General features: G+C 50.7%; 1 protein-coding gene across 8 annotated transcripts in view; it reads right to left on the bottom strand.

Annotated features, from left to right (window-relative positions):
- OPCML (opioid binding protein/cell adhesion molecule like) overlaps positions 1 to 19984 on the bottom strand; it is a 264304-nt gene that overhangs the window by 7031 nt on the left and 237289 nt on the right. For all 8 annotated transcript variants that reach the window (XM_085526065.1, XM_085526064.1, XM_085526063.1 and 5 more), the window contains one exon: positions 9406 to 9638. In XM_085526065.1, coding sequence (XP_085382191.1) covers positions 9406 to 9638 — 233 coding nt within the window. The remainder of the gene's footprint in view (positions 1 to 9405; positions 9639 to 19984) is intronic.

The following is a 19984-nucleotide window of genomic DNA, read 5'->3' as shown; positions in this document are numbered from 1 at the left end:
TTGTGCTGTTCATCTCTGGGTGCACTCATAGTCTGATGTTTATGCATCACAATGTTGGCCTGACTCATCCATGCACCCCTGGGTAAGGCAGACTATAGACAGACACTCAAAGTGGGGCCAGGAAGTGTGCCTGCATGGCCCCTTGCAGCACATTGATCCCATGGGATGCACAGGGGTGGGTGTCCCTGAGAGCATCACTGGCATCAATACCGGACTGCGACGGCAATCGTTGCCTATGAGGTTATAAGGACTGGCAGGAGGACATCCAAGGGACCTGATTGCATTTCTATAGATCCCACCAGCTGCTGGCTGAAGCCTCAAGGGCAGGCTGCCATTGCCTTTGCTTTTACCCACAAGAAGGGCAGGAGGGAGCTGGGACTGCGCAGGGACACAGCAGTCAGCAAACAGGACCTAAGAGCAAGGTAACAGGGAGCAAACACAACAGTGGCCTAACAGTGACCTGCAGGGCCAGGATGATGCAGGTAAGGCCAAGCACCCACACAGCATGAGATGACCACGGAGGCAAAAAGCTCTCCTGTCCTCCCAGCACCCACACAGCTCCCAGATCAGCTGGACTAACAGCACTGCTGTGGGTACTATCATTGCAATTCATTTACCTGCTGACAGCAAGCTATTTTTTGGCTATCTTTGATTTTCTGCAATAGCCACCAAGGGCTCTCTCCCTGTCCTACATCCCATATGCAGCTAATATCCAACTTTATGACACTCCTGTCACTAAATATAGAACATAATAAACGATCCCAGGGCAAACCTCTTAGCAGTCAGATGAGCAGCAGAACCAGTGTTCAGGCGGGGACATGGAGTGCCATCTCCTAGCACACGTAATGCACTTTACTGCAGCTCACCTTGCCTTGCCTCATTAGCCCAAACATACAACACACCAGTGGTGAGATACTCAAGGGAGAAGGGGTGAGATCATAGAATCATTAAGCTGGAAAAGACCATTAAGATTATCAAGCCAACCCCATGACTACCAAGCCCTCTAAACCACCTCCCTCAATTTTTCGAGGTGCTGCCCAAAATAGGGGCACAGATGCTGCCCAAATTACATTGCCCACTGTCTGCCATTGGTATGACACACGGCTTCTCAAAGAGGGCCACCAAAACACAGTTCTGACTCCAGCCACCCCAAGGTCACACTGATATGGATGCCAGCACATGGTGTGCTCATGGGACAGTGCATGGGGAGCTACAGGGGTGAAGCAAAACAGCATCACAGGATCTCTACCCCCTGATTCACAGTCTTGTTTCCTATTCAAAAGACCACTACTAGGAGCAGGTTGGATGCAAAGCAAATCGCGTGGTCTCATCAGAGCAGCGTGTGGCCCGCAGAGGATTGCCTCCATCCCGTGTAATATTAATCAGGGGGAAGTTAATGCATAATGTTCGCCAGGCCAAAAAAATACATTTGGGCTGTAATTTCTTGTTTGTTTGGAAAGCGGGCGAGAGAAATTGAATGTGAAAGTGATGCCACTAAATTCAATAACAATAAGCCTGTGATTTATCTCCTTCCTTTACTGCTCAAGACCCGCACTGCCCGACGTGCCGATTAATGTTTTACATTGGGTACAGGAGACGGCTGCACAGTGGTTCCTGCTGATGCCCTTGGGGGCTGTAAAACCCTGTTCCTCCCCTTGTCCCCATACTCTGCCAAACCCCAGGGCTGCCCCAATCCTCCGGGCCCAGCTTTACAACAACCTCCTTGTAAAATGGCTGGAGATGCTGCAAGACACCCAACTCTGATGGGGGATGGCTGTTGCGAAGGGCATGGCCTTCCCTTGCTAATCTGTGCAGTGAGAGGCAGCTCTTCGGTAATTACTGCCTGCTTATTGACTCAAAGCGACACAGAAGCATGCAAACAGACAGGAGCTGGCTTGGCTTTTGGCCACTCTGTATCCCAGATCCTCACCAGCAATGCTCGTTGCCCCAAGCTGCCTATTTTTAGCTGTGAGATCATTAATGCTGCACGCATACAGCTGGGAGGCTGAGCCACCGATGTCCCTCCGGATCATTAGCTCCTAAACCATTCAAAGAGACCTCTTCCTACACCTGGGAGAAGGTGGGATAAGATGGGAGCCTATGGGTTCTGCACAACACTGGGCATCCATGAGTGCCCTGCCCTATTTGCTGGCACAGCTTGGGGCCTCTTGGGTGTGCTTGGTGGCTTTTCTGCCCCAAAACAGCACTGTGAGAGGCAAACCGACCTGCTTTATCAATGCAAAAAGGCACAAGATACCACTGCTCATTCTGTGCACCCCGTGTGCTGCTCTGGTTACAAAAGCATCTCCTGCTTTCCCTCCCCCCCCGGCCCAGCCCCTCCTTCCCCTCTTTCCAGGGACAGATCTGGCAGGAGAGCTGCCGCCCTCTTTCATTAAATGTTAATGCTTTTATTTATCCGCCAGTATTTATGGACCTCTCGTCTCTTCCCATTGATATTCACATATCTCCCTCTCATTACTACTAGACAAGGATGGACAGTTGATCTGAAGCATCGAGATGCAAGCCTGGATGGCTTCCCAGACACCCTGCAGGGACAGAGTCCTTCTGGACAGCCCACCCAGCACACAGGGATGCAGACCCCATACACATGCACCCAATGTCCTGCCTTGCTCCCGTGGAAGGGGCACATTAAGGCTTTAACCAAAGCGCTGCTTGTTGACAGCCAGGATTACCACCTCTCATCAACCCCACTTTGATGAACCAAGATGCTCGTCGGCATTGATTTTATCAGCACTACATTAAGCACATCTGACAGCTACGGGTTGGGCATTGGGATGGTTTTTGTCACATTCCTCAGCCCAGAGAGCAGCACATCATGCTGTCACCTCGCACACTCCAAAAACGCTCTATTCAGGGGGAAATCTTCCCCCCTTTCCCTTCTCCTACCCATAAATGCTGCCTTTCCAGTGCCTTCCCCAGTAAAGCACACCTCGCACGCTGCAGGCTGGGCAATCATCGCAGCCCACACGCTTCAAACAAATCATCTCCACAGCAGAGATGAGATTTTCCTGCCTGGCTGATACTCCCTCAGTGACCACATCTCTTCTCCTGCCTCTCTTCCTGAAAACAACCCGAGTGCAGTCAAGGGGAGTAAAGAAAACTGACCACAAGCACCTGGAAAGGCAGCATTTATGGGTAGGAGAAGGGAAAGTGAATATCTGGGGAATCCCAGAATCATTAAGGTTGGAGAACGCCACTAAGATCATCACACGTCAAATCATCCCCACCATGACACTAAGCCACGTCTCTCACAGCCCCATCCAGATGCCTTAGGAGCGTGGAAGCATCACAAAGCATGTCCCAGCTGCATCTCAAGCCCCTTCCTGCCCCTCTTATGGAGGATGTGGGCACCCACAGCATCACACATTGTCGTACCACGACACCTCTGGCCTGCAGTTGCATTCAATGGGACAAAGCAATAGGATAAACACTCCATTAAAGACCCCATCACTGATACAAAACCACAATCAGGATGTACCAGAGTGAACAAAACAACTCCAAAACCAAAGCATGGGAGTAGAGCTGCCTTCACTATGCAGCATCTCCCACCTGCATACCACGCACCCTTTTTTCTCTCCATATTTTTGCACGGAGACGGTGCAAGCAATAAAAACAAAACTCCGAGTGTTATACCTACTGTGTAACCACCTGTCAGTAAATTTATGAACAATTAGGAAGCGAAAGTGCTTCCCAGGGAGCTATTTGTGAGCACGATAAAAACGTTCTTTCTGTTTGGGAATATAATGGGAGAAACAACTTCTCCCGTCCTCCCCCCCGCTCTGCCATCTTTTGCTTTTTGCAGTAATTAATCCAGCTGCTGATGCTCTTTTGTTCTGTCAGCTCCTGGTGCCTGCAGCACATCCTGCTGCTCTGACCTGCTCACTGCCAGCTGCTTTTTGGGGCTTTCCCCTCCTTTGTTTTTATAGGATCCTGAGGATGCTTTCACACCTCCCCCTATGGCTGAAAGCCGCAGCCTCCTCCCTACACCCAGCTGAATTTCATGCTGGTGTTCTCTCCCAGCCACTCTAAGGACGTTTTGCTCTCTCTTCAGCTCAAAAGCCTCAGGTTCCCAACACGTGCCACTGCAGCAGCGATTCCCCAGCATTCAGCATCTTCCTGTAACCCTTTGGTTGCTCCCCATGCTGCTCTGCCCTTCAGCCCCCACCTACAACTGCATGGTCCAGCAGCTCCTCTCCAGCCCCCACCAACCCTCTCCAGCCCCCACCTCCTGCAGCACGATGATATCATGAGACTCACTCCACATTTTGGCCACTTGCAAAGATTTCTACTTCCTTCCATGGCAGTTTCCAAAGCCCCCCTACCATGGGATGAAAAAGCAGCATCTCCCCCTCGTCCTCTCTAGCAGTGCACGTGCCAATTGCTTTTCCCCCTGCAACTGCTCATGGTTCTTTTTTCCCCCCTCTTGTGCCATCCAGTGGGTAGTACAATAAACAGCTCAGCAAACAGCTGAGGCCCCCTCCATCCTCACCCCCACCTGCACAAATACCCCTGGAGAAGGAAATGTGAAACATTAGTTTAACTGCTATGGACATTATGTGTTCTTGCCTTGTGCTCCTGCTGGGAAGACTTCTTTCCAGCCTAAGTGATTTTTTTTTTCTCCCCTTTTCCTCTTAAAAGCCTTTTGATTTTTCTCTATTTTCCTGCACTCCATCCCCACTGCTACGAAGCCAAACGACGGAAGAGTTTTCTGCTTAAAGTCACCATTTTGCTTTTCCCCACCAGGACAATTAACCCGCTGCAGCCAGAGCCGAACCCTCCAAAACAGTCATCAACAAAGCACCAAACGAGACCCCAAGGAGTGATGAAGGGGGAAGATGCTCCCGGATACAGAGTGTGGCCAAACGTTGCTGGCCCATTTGCTGGCCCACCTGATGAGCGGCGGCAGCACCAAGAGGAGAGAAAAGCAAACAAGAAGCCTCATGTGCCTGTTGCTGGGACACATAGGCCTGAAAACTCAGCCAACACACATCATTTTTGGTGCACGTTTTTTGTTCTACTGCTAAAGCAGAGCCCATAGGGACCATGCTATAACGAGGGGTGCATTTGGGATGGGTAGGAAAGCAAGCAAGCGGTCAGGTACCAGCACAGCTGCCCAGGGAAGTGGTGCAGAGACACCATCCCTAATGGTGATGACTGTGGCGATGTGGCACTGAGGGACATGGTCAGTGGGCACAGTGAGGGTCCCAACCTTCCTGATTCTGATTCTAAGCATCCCAAATGCAGATCAAGCACCCAAGGACAGCAGTGAACCTGCTGCAGAGGCCACATCCTGCCCTGCTCATTCTCCAGGCTGAGCTGCAGCTGCTGTACACCACGTGCACAGCCCTCATGCCAAACTCTCCTGCGCCCTAATAATAAGCAAAACCACTGACACTCATGTGAAGCACTTTCTGCACGTACAGCATTTTATCAGCTCTACTACGACTCAGCTGCTCCCCTTGCTTTGCTATTTGCCACACAGCCTCCCGGTAAGGTTTTAATAAGTATCACAGTCTCAGCTCCTGCCTGGATATCAAAGGTAGCACGATAAAAGCAAGTTTAAAAGCATCACTTGTGCAATCGGTGGTGGAGGGGGGGCCTGCAGCACAGCCTGTCTTAGGGGAGAACAGCTCAATGAGGCTGGCGTGGGGGGGGCTGCCCTTTCAGAGAGTCGAGAAGTCGGTTGTTAATAAGAAGAAGGAAAAAATAAAGACTCCATTTGCTTGAGAGACACTTGCTGAAGAGCTATAGCTGTTGTCAGTGCCATGTTGAGAGGCAGAGGATGCAAACACTGACACAGGACCTGGTTCGGGGCACTGCCCATATGTGGATTTGGGGGGTACTGCTGGAAGGAGATGCACAGCCAGCACTTTGCTGCCAAGAACAAAGGCTGTGGTCCTTCAGAAGCCATCCTGCCCATGGGGAGAGGGAAACAGCAAAACACCGAGACAGGAAAATGGATTGCACCGACCAGAAACTAACAGTAACGATGCAGACAGCTGGGAGAGGCTTTAATGAAAAATCTATGGTGAGTGGGATTAAGGCAGAACAGAGGAGGGTTCTCCAAATAAATCAGAAACAGGGGACATCTGAAGAGTACAAAAGACCACTGTTGGGTAGGGATGGGCAGCGCTGGGGATCATTGCTGAGATCTCCACCAGCCGCAGAGCTCTGATCCCAAAGCAAAGCCATGCTATGCAAAGCTGCTCTGGCACAAACACAGAGCAGCATCAGCCAGGAAGTGTTCAGGAATACCCACAAATGGGGGCTTCCTCCCTGTTAGAAGACATCCCCGAGGTCTCAGCCCAAACCACACTCTGCGTTTCTCCAGACCTGATGGAAGAAAGCCCCCCCATCATGACTGCAGGATGCTCTGCTGCATCATTGGCACCACCCGACCATGCCTCGCTTCTGCAGCATCGCTGTAACCTCTTGTTTAACTGTTCACTGGCCCATCGTGGCACACTGCACCTCTGGAGCAGCCTGCCTTCACATCTCCTGGCTACATTCATCATCAGTTCAATGCAGGCAAAAGTCTCCGCTTCCTACTAATTGCTCTGACTGAGAAATTACAACTCCTTTGGTGTCATTAGTGCCAGCAGAGCTGCTCTGCTATGCAGACTCCCCTCCCGTTCACCCCTACAAGCTCTGTTTAGGTTTCCTTGCTCCAGCAATGGAGGGAGCCCCTGGCCCAACAGCATCCTCATTTCAGGCTCTTTATGATAAGAGAGGGATTAGGCAGCTCATTCTCTCTTACACCATGTGAAATCCCAGCTCTCCCTGTGCCTGCAACCCTCCCCAAGCACCAAAACACCACGCACGTGCCCATAAGCATCCGTCCTGTCGTCATAGGGAGAGGAAAAAAAGCTGCCTGGCCTCCCGCCATCCCCGCTCTTCCAAAGTGCTGTTAACTGCTGTAATGAACCAATCCGAGAGACATATTAATAACAACACGAAGAGACACATTTAGTGTTGATTGTGACTCGCTGGCAGATTTATCGCCGGGTTGCTAGGAGGGAAGGTCTGGCCCTGCAGTAGCGCAATTAAAACCAAATTGAATACAGGGACAAAGAATCAATAATCTATCTGGGCAACTTTTAGTTGTGCAAAATACAAATATAAATTAATTGACCTGAACACGGATGCTAACTGGTCCTTACTGCCTGCTCGTGTGTGGAGTGCCACCAGGACAGTGTCTGCTCTGCAGAGGGAGTCCTGAACCTATATTTGACACTGGGAGAGCTCTGATAAACATAAGGTGGTGGTCCCATCCCTGGTGGGATCATCCATGGCTGCCTGGCAAGTGCTCTGGATGCGGCCATCCCTTGCTTTGCCCCTCAGAGCCTGGAGATGCATTGCAGGCTGTTCTCTCCATGCTCCTCTCTGCTGCGGCACACTCAAGCACCAGCACTTGGCACCAACATCTTTGTGGAATAAAAGGATTTTTGGCCTTGCTTTAATGAGATAAGATAATCGCACGGGGATTTTATGAGGCAAGATATTGGGTGTTAGGTGCTGGAGATTTATTACGAGCCAGAGCATGAAGAGGGGAAAAGAAGAAGAGATGTAATCTTTCTTGCTCATGCTAACGTGCTCATTTCAGGCTGTGTGCTCATGCTGCACATGGAAAAGCCTGTGCTCTATGGGCAGAACCAGCTGCAGCCCTGCATGCTGCACAGCCTGGCCAGTCCTGGTGCCAACAACACCAAGAGCTCCACCACAACCTCAAGGAAAGAACCTCTGGGGCAGCAGAAGCAAAGGGTGGGCTCCAAAACCATCCATCCCAAGCCTCTGCAGGGCGATGGGCGAGGTGGGGGTCATTCCATCAGGCAGAAAGAGCTCGGATACTTCACAGGTGTTGGCTGGATGGATTAGCACTATTAGCGGGAAGACAGGATAAACAGATTAAACTTTGCGGATGGATGGATGGTAGTCAAATCGCTAAAATGGGAGGAGGGAATGCTCTGATATCTTTTGCTCCCTTCTTTCCAAGCTATGCCCTCCCCTCTCTGCATCACCACCGCCCCAGGACAGCCCAGCACACTCGGAGCTGATCCCCACTACAAACTCCTATGGACATCTGGCAGCAAACAGACACACAGCAGCCCATGGAAGCAGCAAGTCGCTCATCTCCCACGCCTGGCAGGAGAGCTGACAGGCTGGGTGAGGTTTTCCCTGCTTTGATCGGTGGCCGTATCGAACCCTGCCTCTTCCAAATGAGAAGGATACATAAATATATACATATCCGTGTTGGGGGCTTCTCAGAGACATGTTGAGGCTGAGAAATTTTACAGATTTGCTCATTGCAAAATCAATACCCATCAGCTGTTTGAAATTAAAGGAAAGATTAGGTCCTGGTTTTATACACGCTTTATTGTATTCTGAGAGCTTTCTACTCAGCCAGATAAATCTTCTTTAAGAGGATTAGGAAACTTTCATTATCTTTATCTAACCTGAACTAACACTAACTCTGAAAAATTAATCTACAGACTGGACAAAAGCTGATAGCTGCTGCAAAGGAGCCAGGATTGGAGGCACCATCCACCAGAGCTGGGGAGCCCAGTGGTGACCTCCAGCAAACTGAGATCCCTCTGGAAATATCCCAGTGTGCTTTATAACTAGCTCAGCCCCAGCACTCTATGGGGTCATCTCACTAGTGGGCTTGAGCTTGGTTCCCACACACCATGCCTCCAAGTGGTCCTTAGTCTGCTTCTATAGGGAGTGTTTGCAGGTGGGAAGGTTGGGGAAGCAGTGTGCATGTGAAGGGGGGGCTAGGCAAGCTGGGAAGCCAACATCTGACCAAGGGAAAGACATCTTTGGTTCAAGAAAGGCCCCAAAACACCTCACTGCAGCCCATGATGCTACAGGCACCCTGATCTGCCAGCACTGAGAATCTCCCAGATGAGAAGACTTGAGGATGCCAATTTTCAAACCAACATCAGCTGATAAGCCAACACGCTCTGCTATGAAGCCCCATGACAAAAGATCACTGAAGACACCCATGCACACCATCTGCCATCTTTCCTCCAGTCCTGTGCTCTTTGAGTCTATTTCTCCACCACACCTGATGGTGCTTTGCCTTCACCCTTCCCTAAGCACCTTACAAACAACTCCCCAGTGCAGCAAACCAAACTGCATGGTAGGAAAAGGAGGATGCCAGCCCCAGCTTCAGTTTCCAGGTGTTCTCCACCTCATGCCACAACCACACAACACAGCAAGACATGGACAACATGAGTTCATCTCCTCCAAGAACACACAATGCAACAGATGTTACCGTGATCCCAAACTCTCCATTTACAAATAGGGCCTCCAAACCCTTTGGCACTCTGGAAACTCTTCTTCAATATTCAGTTCAAAGCCAGCACCATGAATGTTAGGACTCACCTTGCACGATGAGGTGGACGCGTGATGTTTTGGGGTGATTGTCTGTCTGCACAGAGCAGGTGTAGGGCCCCTCATCATACACATCCACGTTGTGGATCTTGATGCTGTACTGGGTTTTGGTGTTGGAGAGGATGACCACGCGGTTGTCTATAGACCACTTGTCATTGCCAGCATACAGGATGGTGCTGCGGTTCAACCACGCTACCCGCGTCACCCTGTCATCCACAGTACACCTGCAAAAGAAGAGCAGAAGGGTCACCAACCCAGTGCCAACACACACATAGAGCACCCCAGCTCCCAGAAGTGGATGGGAACATTATCACCATCCTCCCATACCCTACAGCTGGTACGGGGACTGCATGCCCCACACACACACTGCACACCAAGGCATTGCATCCCTTCCACCACCACCTGCATTCCCCATCATGGCAAGATTCCTCAGAAAATGGCACTGCCTTTTTTCCTTTCCTTTTCCCCCCCATGGCTCTGGGGAGACGCAGATGAAAATCCCATTAGGTTTGACCTCCACGCGCCGCAAAGGCTTCCCGCATCCCCCGCTCGCCCAGGATTGGAGATGAAGCTGTAAAATTTGCTGACAGTTTGGCTTGTCAGCACAGCCCTCGAGCCATCCCGGTGTGATATACACCACCACGGCAGGGGAGAGCGGCCGGCGCACACCGAGAGAGGAAGAAGAGAAAGAGCCAGAGACGTCGAGCCAGCACACGCAGGAAGGAAAGGGAACATTTGGATAAGCAGCTGTAAATCCTCCAAGTGCCTTGAAAACACAACACAGTCATTTCAATTACTTATTTCCTGCCTGGCTCCCTCCCTCCACAAGAAGCGCGAAGGCTGGGGAGCTCCGGTCCGCGGTGCTGACTTACGCTTGGCAACAAAGCGCCGGGGAAAGGGAATAAAAAGAGGAATTAAAATGTTCCCTGAGAACGTGGCTGTTTCATTCCACTTGATAGATTTGCTCGATCTATTTACTTCTGGCCTTCGCTGCTTCCTTGGTACCCACAGCCAAACCACTGTGCATTTGGGTAAATCAAGAGCTGAGTGTTCCTCGGGAGCTTTGCCTTTCCCACCTGAGGATGGCGGTCGGGGAGCTCCTTCAGTGTGAAAGCAGACCAAGAAAACAACCCCAGGCACAATCTTGTGCTGGCAGCAACTTAGGGCAAGGCACTGAAGTCAATCAGGCAGCACTCATACATCCCTTCCCACACGACAGTAAATTCAGACATAGGCAGGAGGACTGCCCCATCCCTACCACACAGAGGTGGTGTGTTTCAGGGTCCCCATTGGTCTTCGGATGTATTGCTCACTCCTGCAAACAAGTCCCTTTCCCCATGTAGGAGCTGTACATCTGCACAAGCTCGCACTGCACGCTGGATGCCTGGAAAGCCCAATGGCTCTGGGGGCACTCCTGGAGCCCAAGCATCCTCATGCCACCACGGCCATAGAAATGCACACTGCAGGGCAGGCATCCTGGTTGTCCCATCAAAGAGGTGAGGTGGCCTTGTGCCAAGTGTAGGCATTGCCCTTTTGGGGAAAGCGAGTCCTCCCTCCATTCAAATTAACTGGGGGAGAGCTAAGCACAGCCTAGTTAAGTTCAGCCCTGGGGGATTCCAGTCTAGTGGACTATTACTGCTGTCTCACTTCATTATAATGAATAATAAAGAGATACTTACACACGGTTTCTGTAAATTATTCATTGCGTGCACTGAAAAATCAGGGCAGTAATATGTAAAACAGACAACTTGCATGTCTGCACTCATATAAATATCCAGACTAAAGCCCTCCGAGGTACTCCCGGGTCCCCTCATTAGGGGTGAAGTACAAGGAGCAGGGTTTGAAGTGACAGGAAGATGCGCTTGTGCCGTCTCTGGGAATGTTCAAACACCACTCACTGGCTCCGGCTCACATGAACTGGGGCTGTTTGGGGTGGGCACAAGAGCCCTGGCAGCCCAGGCTGCTCGTTTTGCATCTCCTGCCCACATCTGGGGCTTAAAGCCAAACCTCCACCAGTCCCATAACACAGACAGATGTGCTCATGTGGGCTGGAACAAGGACAGCATCCCCCCTTCCTTACCCACAGCATTTGATGGAAAGGATCTCCATCAAAAAGACTCAAAGACTGGGAAGCTGACGTGCTTCTGTAATGCAGAGAGTCGACCCACAGAGCCTCCCTGCTTCGGGTGACAGCAAACACCAGCACACACCCCAACACACACAGTGCCCTGCCAGCTTCTTCATCAGGCTCAGAAAGCGATATCCATTAGCTGCTAAGCCGCCAGCACTCCCTCATCTCTGAGCTGCCTTTGCTACCTATTTCCAATTGACCAGGATTATGATAATGTCTCCAGTAAGCAAACAGGTAAAGAGACTTCTTCAAAGTGTTTAGATAAAGCAGACAAGCTCTGACAAAGCTGGATAATAAAGCGGGCCAGGAGGTTTTCCCTTGAAGGGATCTAATTAAGAACAAAGACAAACCCACATTAACAGTCTCCTGGAGGCACCATATCCATCTCCAGGAGAATCGCTCCGTTACGAGTCCAGAAGGGACAAAAGAAAATAAAGCATGTGTCAGGCAGGAGGGAAATAACCCCTTCCTGTCTCCATGGTTCACCTGGAGACAGCGAGGCAGGGGAAACAGCTTTGGATGGAGATGCAAACATCAGTCCCAACCCACAGCCTCATCCCGGCTCCCTTCTGCAGCTCTTCTTCGTGCACCACAATCGATTCTATCAGCTCCACATCCACCCTGCAACATCTCCCCAGCCCCATACTCATCCCTTTGCTCTGCTGAGGGATGGGAGCCGCTGTACCAACGCCAACACCCCATGAGAGCCGAGGGCGATGAACCCAAGCGTGGCAGAGTGGGAAGATGCATGAGGGAGGGACCTGGGGGCACCGACGCTCTGCTTCTTCCCCTCTAATTGCACCCATTCCTCATCCGTAAATGCTAATTTTGAAGTTTTCCGAGGAATTATTTCACTTAGTGTCAACAATACAAATAACTCCTCCGACATGGCCTTTGTGTTTGGCAGCACTGTGTGACCAGCCCCCCCTCCTCCCACCCTTATTAGCAGGGACCCCCGCGTTGCTCCCATGGCAGGTGCCTGCCCAGCCTCATTAATGACACCGACAGCACTTTCCCTATGCATGGGACGTGAAATAACACCTGCTGCCTTCATTCCCAGCCTTCCCCTGTGCACATCTCAGCCCTTCCCTGCAGTGGCAGCAGGGCCAAGCCTGGAGCTGCACATCTGCAAGCTGGGGCTCCCCCACGGTGAGGGAAATAACCCACCAGGGGCAGTACCAATCTTTCCAAGGGATAAATGACACGTGCAGAGTTAGGGGAGTAAAGCAGGGCTTCCAAACAGAGATCCGTGGGTGCAAAATAACCCAAAGGATGGATATCCCCATAACACTGGGGCAGCACAGTCTTTTTGCAGCTGCAAAGCAGGGCTATGGGAGAGCAGGAGCCTCGGGGGAGATGTGCATCGACCCGCAACCCTCTCACCTTCTCATGCAAACAAACAAATCCATTCTTTTAAATACTTCTACAGCCCTTCAACCCCAAACCATTTTTCACTCCTGTAGGCTCCACATCTCTTCCAAATGACAAATGGAGATGCCAAAATTGGTCGCAAACGCATCGGCTGACCCAGTTTTCTGAAGCTAAAATATTTGACCCAGATCAGGAGCGAAAGAGAAGCAGCTTGGAGCCACGATGGAGCAGAGGAACCTGTCCTGAGGACACGGCCACAGCCACGGGCTGAGTGTGCCCCATCTTCCCACCAGGGTACAGGTGGCTTTGGCACCTACTGCAGGAACACAGGATGCCCATACTGTCACAATAACCCAAATGCAGGTGGGTCATTGAGGATGCTGAAGGGGCACAGCCCCCACTGGGCCACTGCATCCCCTCAATAGTAACAGTGTGGTCATTCAGCTTGGGAGATTTCCAGCCTGTCCAAGGGGCAGAGCACGCACCCAGTACAAGAAGCTATCATTAATTATGTTTGCAGGGGATTCCTGCTGGGATTTCTCCCTCTCTTCCAGTACCTGCTCCAGTGATGGAGCTACCAGGCTCTGAACGTGGCACTGAATGCCTTTAACTCGGGGTGGCTGGAGCAAAGGCAGAGGAGATTTATTTGTAATCATCAGAAATAAACACGGCTCCTCAGAAGTAAACACAAAAGAACAGAACCTGGCGGAGCTCCCGCTTCGTTAAATATGCAAATTAGAAACAGGCCAGCAAAACACGCGGCTCCTCTAATCCTCTCCCAACAACGTAAAGCATCGCATTAGCTGTGCGTACCACGGCATCTGCAGTGTGTGCTGGTGGGGCTCAGACAGCAGCTCCCCAGGGCAGGACTGAGCATCAGCACCATCAGCTCCAAGGTTTATTCTCATCTTCATCCCATTCTGCTGGCATCTTTCTTCCCATCTGGGCCATCAGTGCTTTTCTCTCTCCCTCCTGTCCTACTGGGGCTGTATGGCTCTACCTCTCCTGATCAGACCCAACCTCCTGTTTTAGGGCCACCCCAACCCTTCCCAACACAGGAATCCCAACACACATCCCCTCTTCTGCCAAGGACACAGCAACAGCTATTCCCACAGCAATACCTACTGCACAACTGGGCTTCCCCAGGCAACCTCAGCATGGTTCCAACACACCACAGACCACCAGGAATCCCCCCATTTTCCTCCCAGACCACCCCCCAGCCAGGAGGCTTCTCCCCTCTGCTTCCCCTACAGCACTGTTCCCTCTGCCTGTGCCCCAGCACCAGAACAGAAGTCAGTCCCCATGAAAAACCAAAGCCCAAATTGATACATTAGAGGTTGCTAAATATAAAATATCCATCTGCAAAGATAATAAGCCTGTGAGGACCGGGGCTGTCTTGTTACTCCATTTCAGAGAGTTTAATGGTGTTTTGGTCCATGACTGCAGCTCCCAGACATTAGAATAATAACAAGATGATGAAGAAGGCGGGCGCTGGCTTTGCAAGGCATCACAACTCCAGACTTAACCCTCGCCATGCAGCCCTGAGGGGTGAAGCTGCACAGAGCAGCACTGATGCACTGCAGCATCTGCACAACCCTCAGTCTCAGAGCAGCCCCTGTGACCACCACCACTCCCAGATCCTTTGGCCCAAACTCATTGCCAGTCCTGATCCTACACGGACTCACTATGTTCTCATTCTGACCCCACACCTCTGCTCCCAGGAGACCAGCTTGTCATCCACCAGCAGCTGATCAGAAGCTCAACCATGCACGTCTGTGTGCAGACAACTTCACCCCCTACAAAAAAGTGGACGGGGTGTTGCAATGAGATTTTTGCCTCCTGCAGTCACTGAGCTACTTGCTGAGACTCTCTCTGCCTCGACTCGATTCTTCTTTGCGAGAGATATGAAAACAACAAGCACCCATCTCTCTCTTCTGCACATCCACCTGTTTCTGCTGTTATCTCTGCCAACCTGTGCCTATAGATTACACTTCTCCATATGTCTGTATACAGCTATGGGAAACCACCCATTGCCTCAGGCACCGTGCTCCCAATGCAAGACAACACAAGCATCATTACTGAGCAAATATGCCCCCTGACACCATCCTAAGGGTACAGAGGAGATGTTATCCTCGCGCCCATTGCAGCAGAGAAGATCAGAAAGCATCAGCCTTAGCCTCCGGTGGCCAACAGCCATTATTAGCTTAATAGAAATCTTCATAAGAAAATATGAGGCTGCAGCAAAAGAAATAGAGCGGGAGGCCCTTTTGATAGAGCAAATCAATGGGGATGTTTATAGAGCAGATGGCACTTAAATGCTAACATCGGAATAAGTCAGTGTGTGCAGCCACACCTGATCTTCCAAGAGGAGATGAGAATGAAGGCACAGAGCTGGGCATTCAGTCTGGGGAAAACATGTCTGGAAACAGCCTGGCTGGGCTGAGCTGAGCACCCTCCCAGCTCCTCTCCAAACAGCCTTCCAATAATGCCCACCAGAGCATTGCTGCTCCCCTTGATAACATCACCTGCAGCATCCCAGCAGCATACAGGGGTGGGGATGGTTTCTCACCTTATTCTCTCACCCAGCACTGATGCTCTGTGGCCCAGAAGGGAAGCAAAAACACCAGGAGAAACCACTGACAGCCCCAAAGGATGCAGCCCCACTACCCCTGTGCTCACAGCACACAGGCTTTTTGCTGAGACAGGCACCTCAATCAGCACCTGTGTAAGAATTCAATCAGTGCTAATCTAACACAATGCAGCACCTGCTCCCCGGCTGATTTCTAGTGTTCTTCAATCAAAAGGAGGAGAAGAAAAGCAGAGTTTATTGCTCACGGTGTTAGCAGACCTGAACAGCCAAGAACCTGCAGCCCTCTTCTTGTGTGGTGTGGGTTTAGGGATGGGTTGGTTTTTTACACTATTCCTTTTTTCTCCCCTTTCTACTTTTTTTCTACCACCTTCACAGGCAGAAATAACTGTCTCACTGTCACAGTTGGCCATGCAGCTAAGTAGTGGTAATTAACGTGTGGCAATGCTGGGCTCTGACTGCTATGACTCAGCCGTCCTGATGGGGATGGTGACAGTATCCACCGCAGCCACTTTCAACCTGGGACAATGCAGGCACAGCTCCGGTGACTCTGGCAGTGTCCCGTGGATACAGAAGAAGAAAGAATGTTGATTAAACCTGATTAAAGCACAGGTCAGGGATAGAATGATCTTCTGTACAGCCTGAGCAAACTGATCTTATAGCTCTCCCTGGATGGCAAAGAGGGAAAACTGGACCAGGACAGCATGAGTGCTGCCTTGTAGCAGATGCTACTGATGCATGGCCTGCCTCTGTGCACTGCCAACAGAAGAGGCTGAGGCTGACACCTGATAAAAACACTGTGCAACCATCAGTGCAAAGCAAAAGCCTATACTGGTGGGACACACAACCACCAACTGAGCTGAGGGATCCACACCAGACCTGGAGAATCCATGGGATCCATCAGTGTGGAGGTAACAGTGAGGAGGTTTTACAGAGGGGCCCATGGGTGTCCCCAGGGGGAGCGTTGGCACGCAGGTCACTTTGGATGCACATCTGGCCAGATGTGCTCTGTGTGTCTTTCAGTCTGTCCATCCACACCACCACCCCCATCACAGACCCCCTCCCCAGCCCTTCTCCCTACCCACCATTAATTACCAGGAAAAATATATTTGTCATGAGACACCCGCTCCTATCTCTGCAGCTCTTAAGGGTAATGGAGAGGTTTCAGTCTTTGGAGGATAAGTCTCAGGCTCTTGGCTGCCTGCCCGGGAGGATTATTTTACATCAGGTTGAGTTCTGTAGTAATTATCTTCAAAACAGCTGGACTGCTGGATAAACTCGCTGTATCTTAATACACAATACAAGAGCAAATACGGAGAATTAAACTGCAATTTCAGACGGGCCTGACAAATAGGTGGAAAAACCACTTGGCGGTGCTTTGGAGGCTGAGGCTCAGGACTCCTCAAAGGTTGGGCGTGGGGAGGCATTTGTTGGTTTGAAATCAATTCAGATTTCCCCAGACATGGAGCTGGGGGGACGGGGAGGGAAGAAGAGATTCCAGATGAAGACGTTTCACCCCAAAGCTCCCAATGGGCAGAAAAAGCAAAGCACCATTTTCCTGACCCTCACGGTTGAAAAATCAGACAGTATTTGATCATTGCCTGGCTGGGAAGCTCAGTGTTGTGCACAGCCTGGAGGCTTCGATAAGAGCTCCAACTCCTTGAGCATGGAGCTGCACCCACCCACCTCCAGTGCTCCAACCACCGCTGGGCCTTGGGATAATGAAGAAAAAAAACAGCATCTCAAAGTGATGCAAGCACGAGGCTTGGGGTGAAGAAGCTCCATGGGCACAACTAATAGTGCCTAAAAGGAGGGAAGCAGTGCTGGTAGAGGTTGAGGCCATATTTCACAGTGAACGCCGTGCAGAGCTGCTGCCAAATGAGAGATGTGCAAATTACCCGGGTAAGCAATCAGCCCAGGAATATAATTGCCAATTTGCAGAAATTTCACCAACAATTAGGCAAAATAAAATAACCCACCAGAGGAAATTCTCTGCCCGCCGCTCCCGCGCCTCCTCTGACCTGTCTGCTCTACGCTCACTACTTCATCATGGGCTCGGAAAGCAGGGCTGGCAGCTCCAAGCACCAGGCAACGAGCAGCCAAAGCACATCTCACCTGTATAGAGATATTCATTTGTCTGTGTGTGTATATGAGGGAGCACTGTGAACATCTCAGCTCTCTGCAAGAGAAAATTCTCTTCTCTCCCGAGTTTGTCAGCACATGAGAACACAAAGAGAACTATAATTGGGATGTGCTTTAAATAAATGCACCTGATGGCCATGATGCTAACACGTGGGACTCAAACAAACCAGCGGCGTCAATGCAACGTGCTCAGTATTTCCACTGTGCTGAAGCACGTGGGTGAGGGGCTGACCTAGAGGGTGTTTTTCTTTGCATCCCTCTTGAGCATTGTGTGGGTGCCTTGGAGAGCACCACAATACCTGTGTGGTTGAGGTGCTCAAGGAGCAAGGCAAAGCAGAAGCCCAGATCATAGAGTCATAGAATAGTATGAGTTGAAAGGGATCTTTACAGGCCATCTGGTCTAGCCCCCCTGCAATGAACAGGGACGCCCACAGCTCCATCGGGTTGCTTAGTAGTTCCTCCAAACCATGCCAAGAGCTGATCTCTTTCAGGCCCACAACGCCACACCTTTGGCTCATCAAAACCAGCACAGCCACAGACAAGGAACACAAAGGTCACATCTGAGGATGACTGGAAGATCTCCCACCCCATCCCCAGCTCATTCACACCTTCCTTCTACCAGAAGCCCAAAGCACACATCCTGCAGATGGAGGAAATCCCATGGACCCAATGGATGAAGCCATCCCAGGTACAAGAGGGAGGCCCTGATCACGAGCCATCAGCTTGACAGCTGGCAGGAGACCTCTCCATCATCACCCTACAGCGGGACGTCTGCGCAGCCCAACGACTTCATGCAATTAGGGGGGGGTTTATTTGTTTGAGTTGTACATGAATATACCAAATTACATTATCAGATCATAGTCCTGCTTCTGATTTATTCCTTCTTTGTTCTTCAAGTCTTCGTACATCTAAGCAATTAACCTCTCAAAGAGCTGGAGAACACATAATTATCCTCATTTGTCTAAACGTCACCAAGATGGCTGCCTTTCAATTAACCTTCTGGGAATGGAGGAAAGTTGGAGTGATACAGTGATCATTTCCAACTTCGGTGTAGGCTTTTTTTTCCCCCTTAAAGTAATTTAATTGAAATATTCAGATGATAAAATATAGCCAGATAACTGTTACTGCAGGTAACGGGATCAAGAGAGGGTCTGCAATAGAAAAAGAAGTCAAACGAGGTACAGTAATATTATACCAATACGTGGCGCTTCCATCTAAGAATATCAGAGCACTTTGTGCATGTTAATGAACAGAACCATTCGCCTTCCCCTGCTGGGCCATGGTAAGGACCGATGTCTTCTCTACCAGTGGGGAAACTGAGGCAGATGGCATCACCAGCCTATGGGACGCAGCTGTCAGCTCCCAGGGTTGGCTTCATGCCGAGGGCATCTCTCCTGTGGTTCTTAACGAAGTTAGAGCTGGGGACACGGCCGTGGCCAGGCGGCTTGTGCCTTTGTTCACTCCAATAATAGCCCCGTTTTGCTGAGATAGCGTCTGACACGCCGGGAGAGGCATTAATTCCCACCCATTGCTTCGCTGATAAATATGCATCGCCTCCACCAGAGAGTGCCAGGTCAAACTCTGCACCCGTATTAAGAAAGACACCAGTGTTGTCTGTCGCATGCGAATAATATTTATACATCCCCACACACCCGCACAAACAGATACGGAAAATAAACAACCCAGCGCCGAAGTTCATCACATCTCCTCCCTGACAAGCGTGCCTTCTCAATTCAGTGCTGCTCCCAGCGTGAAATCCAACCCGCCAAACAGCAATTCCAGCTCAAGTCCGTTGCCTTCCAACAGCCAGCCCACCAACCCAACCCAACCCAACCCCCGAGGCCATGCTTGGCTTCACACAGTGCCAGAAAGCAAGTGGTCCCCCCCAGAGGGACTCCATAAAACCACTGTTCTCCAGGTGCATTTATTCGCAGAGATGAAGCAGGGATAACACAATAGCCACCGAGTTTATTCTCGGCACAGGCTGACGGCGACATAATTAAAATGCAAGCTGGAGTCAAGGTACCTATCAATAAATCTTTGCTTTTGGCTCTTAGGCTTGACAGGAAGCCTATACCTGGCGAGGGGAGTTCAGACAGAGGGGGAGGCACGAATAAAGGCTCTGGTTTATGGACGGCCATTTTAATGTTTCGTTTGAGTAATGGGCCTTGCAAATTAGCACCCCGGCGGACTGAAATACATAATTTTCCAAGGACACGCCGGCTCTCGATCCGACAGGTGATGTGGGCAAGCAGTCCCCGAGGGGAGCTGCGATCTCAGCGCTTCTCAGTTGCAGTCATATTTTATCCCGGGCAGGATGACTAAGGAGACGACAGCAC

The sequence above is a fragment of the Coturnix japonica genome, chromosome 34 (genome assembly GCF_054131305.1).
Source record: "Coturnix japonica strain WE chromosome 34, WE-NBRP24, whole genome shotgun sequence".
Classification (NCBI taxonomy): Eukaryota; Metazoa; Chordata; class Aves; order Galliformes; family Phasianidae; genus Coturnix; species Coturnix japonica.
Note: the sequence above shows the minus strand (reverse complement) of the source record. Positions and strands in the feature narration are given on the sequence as shown.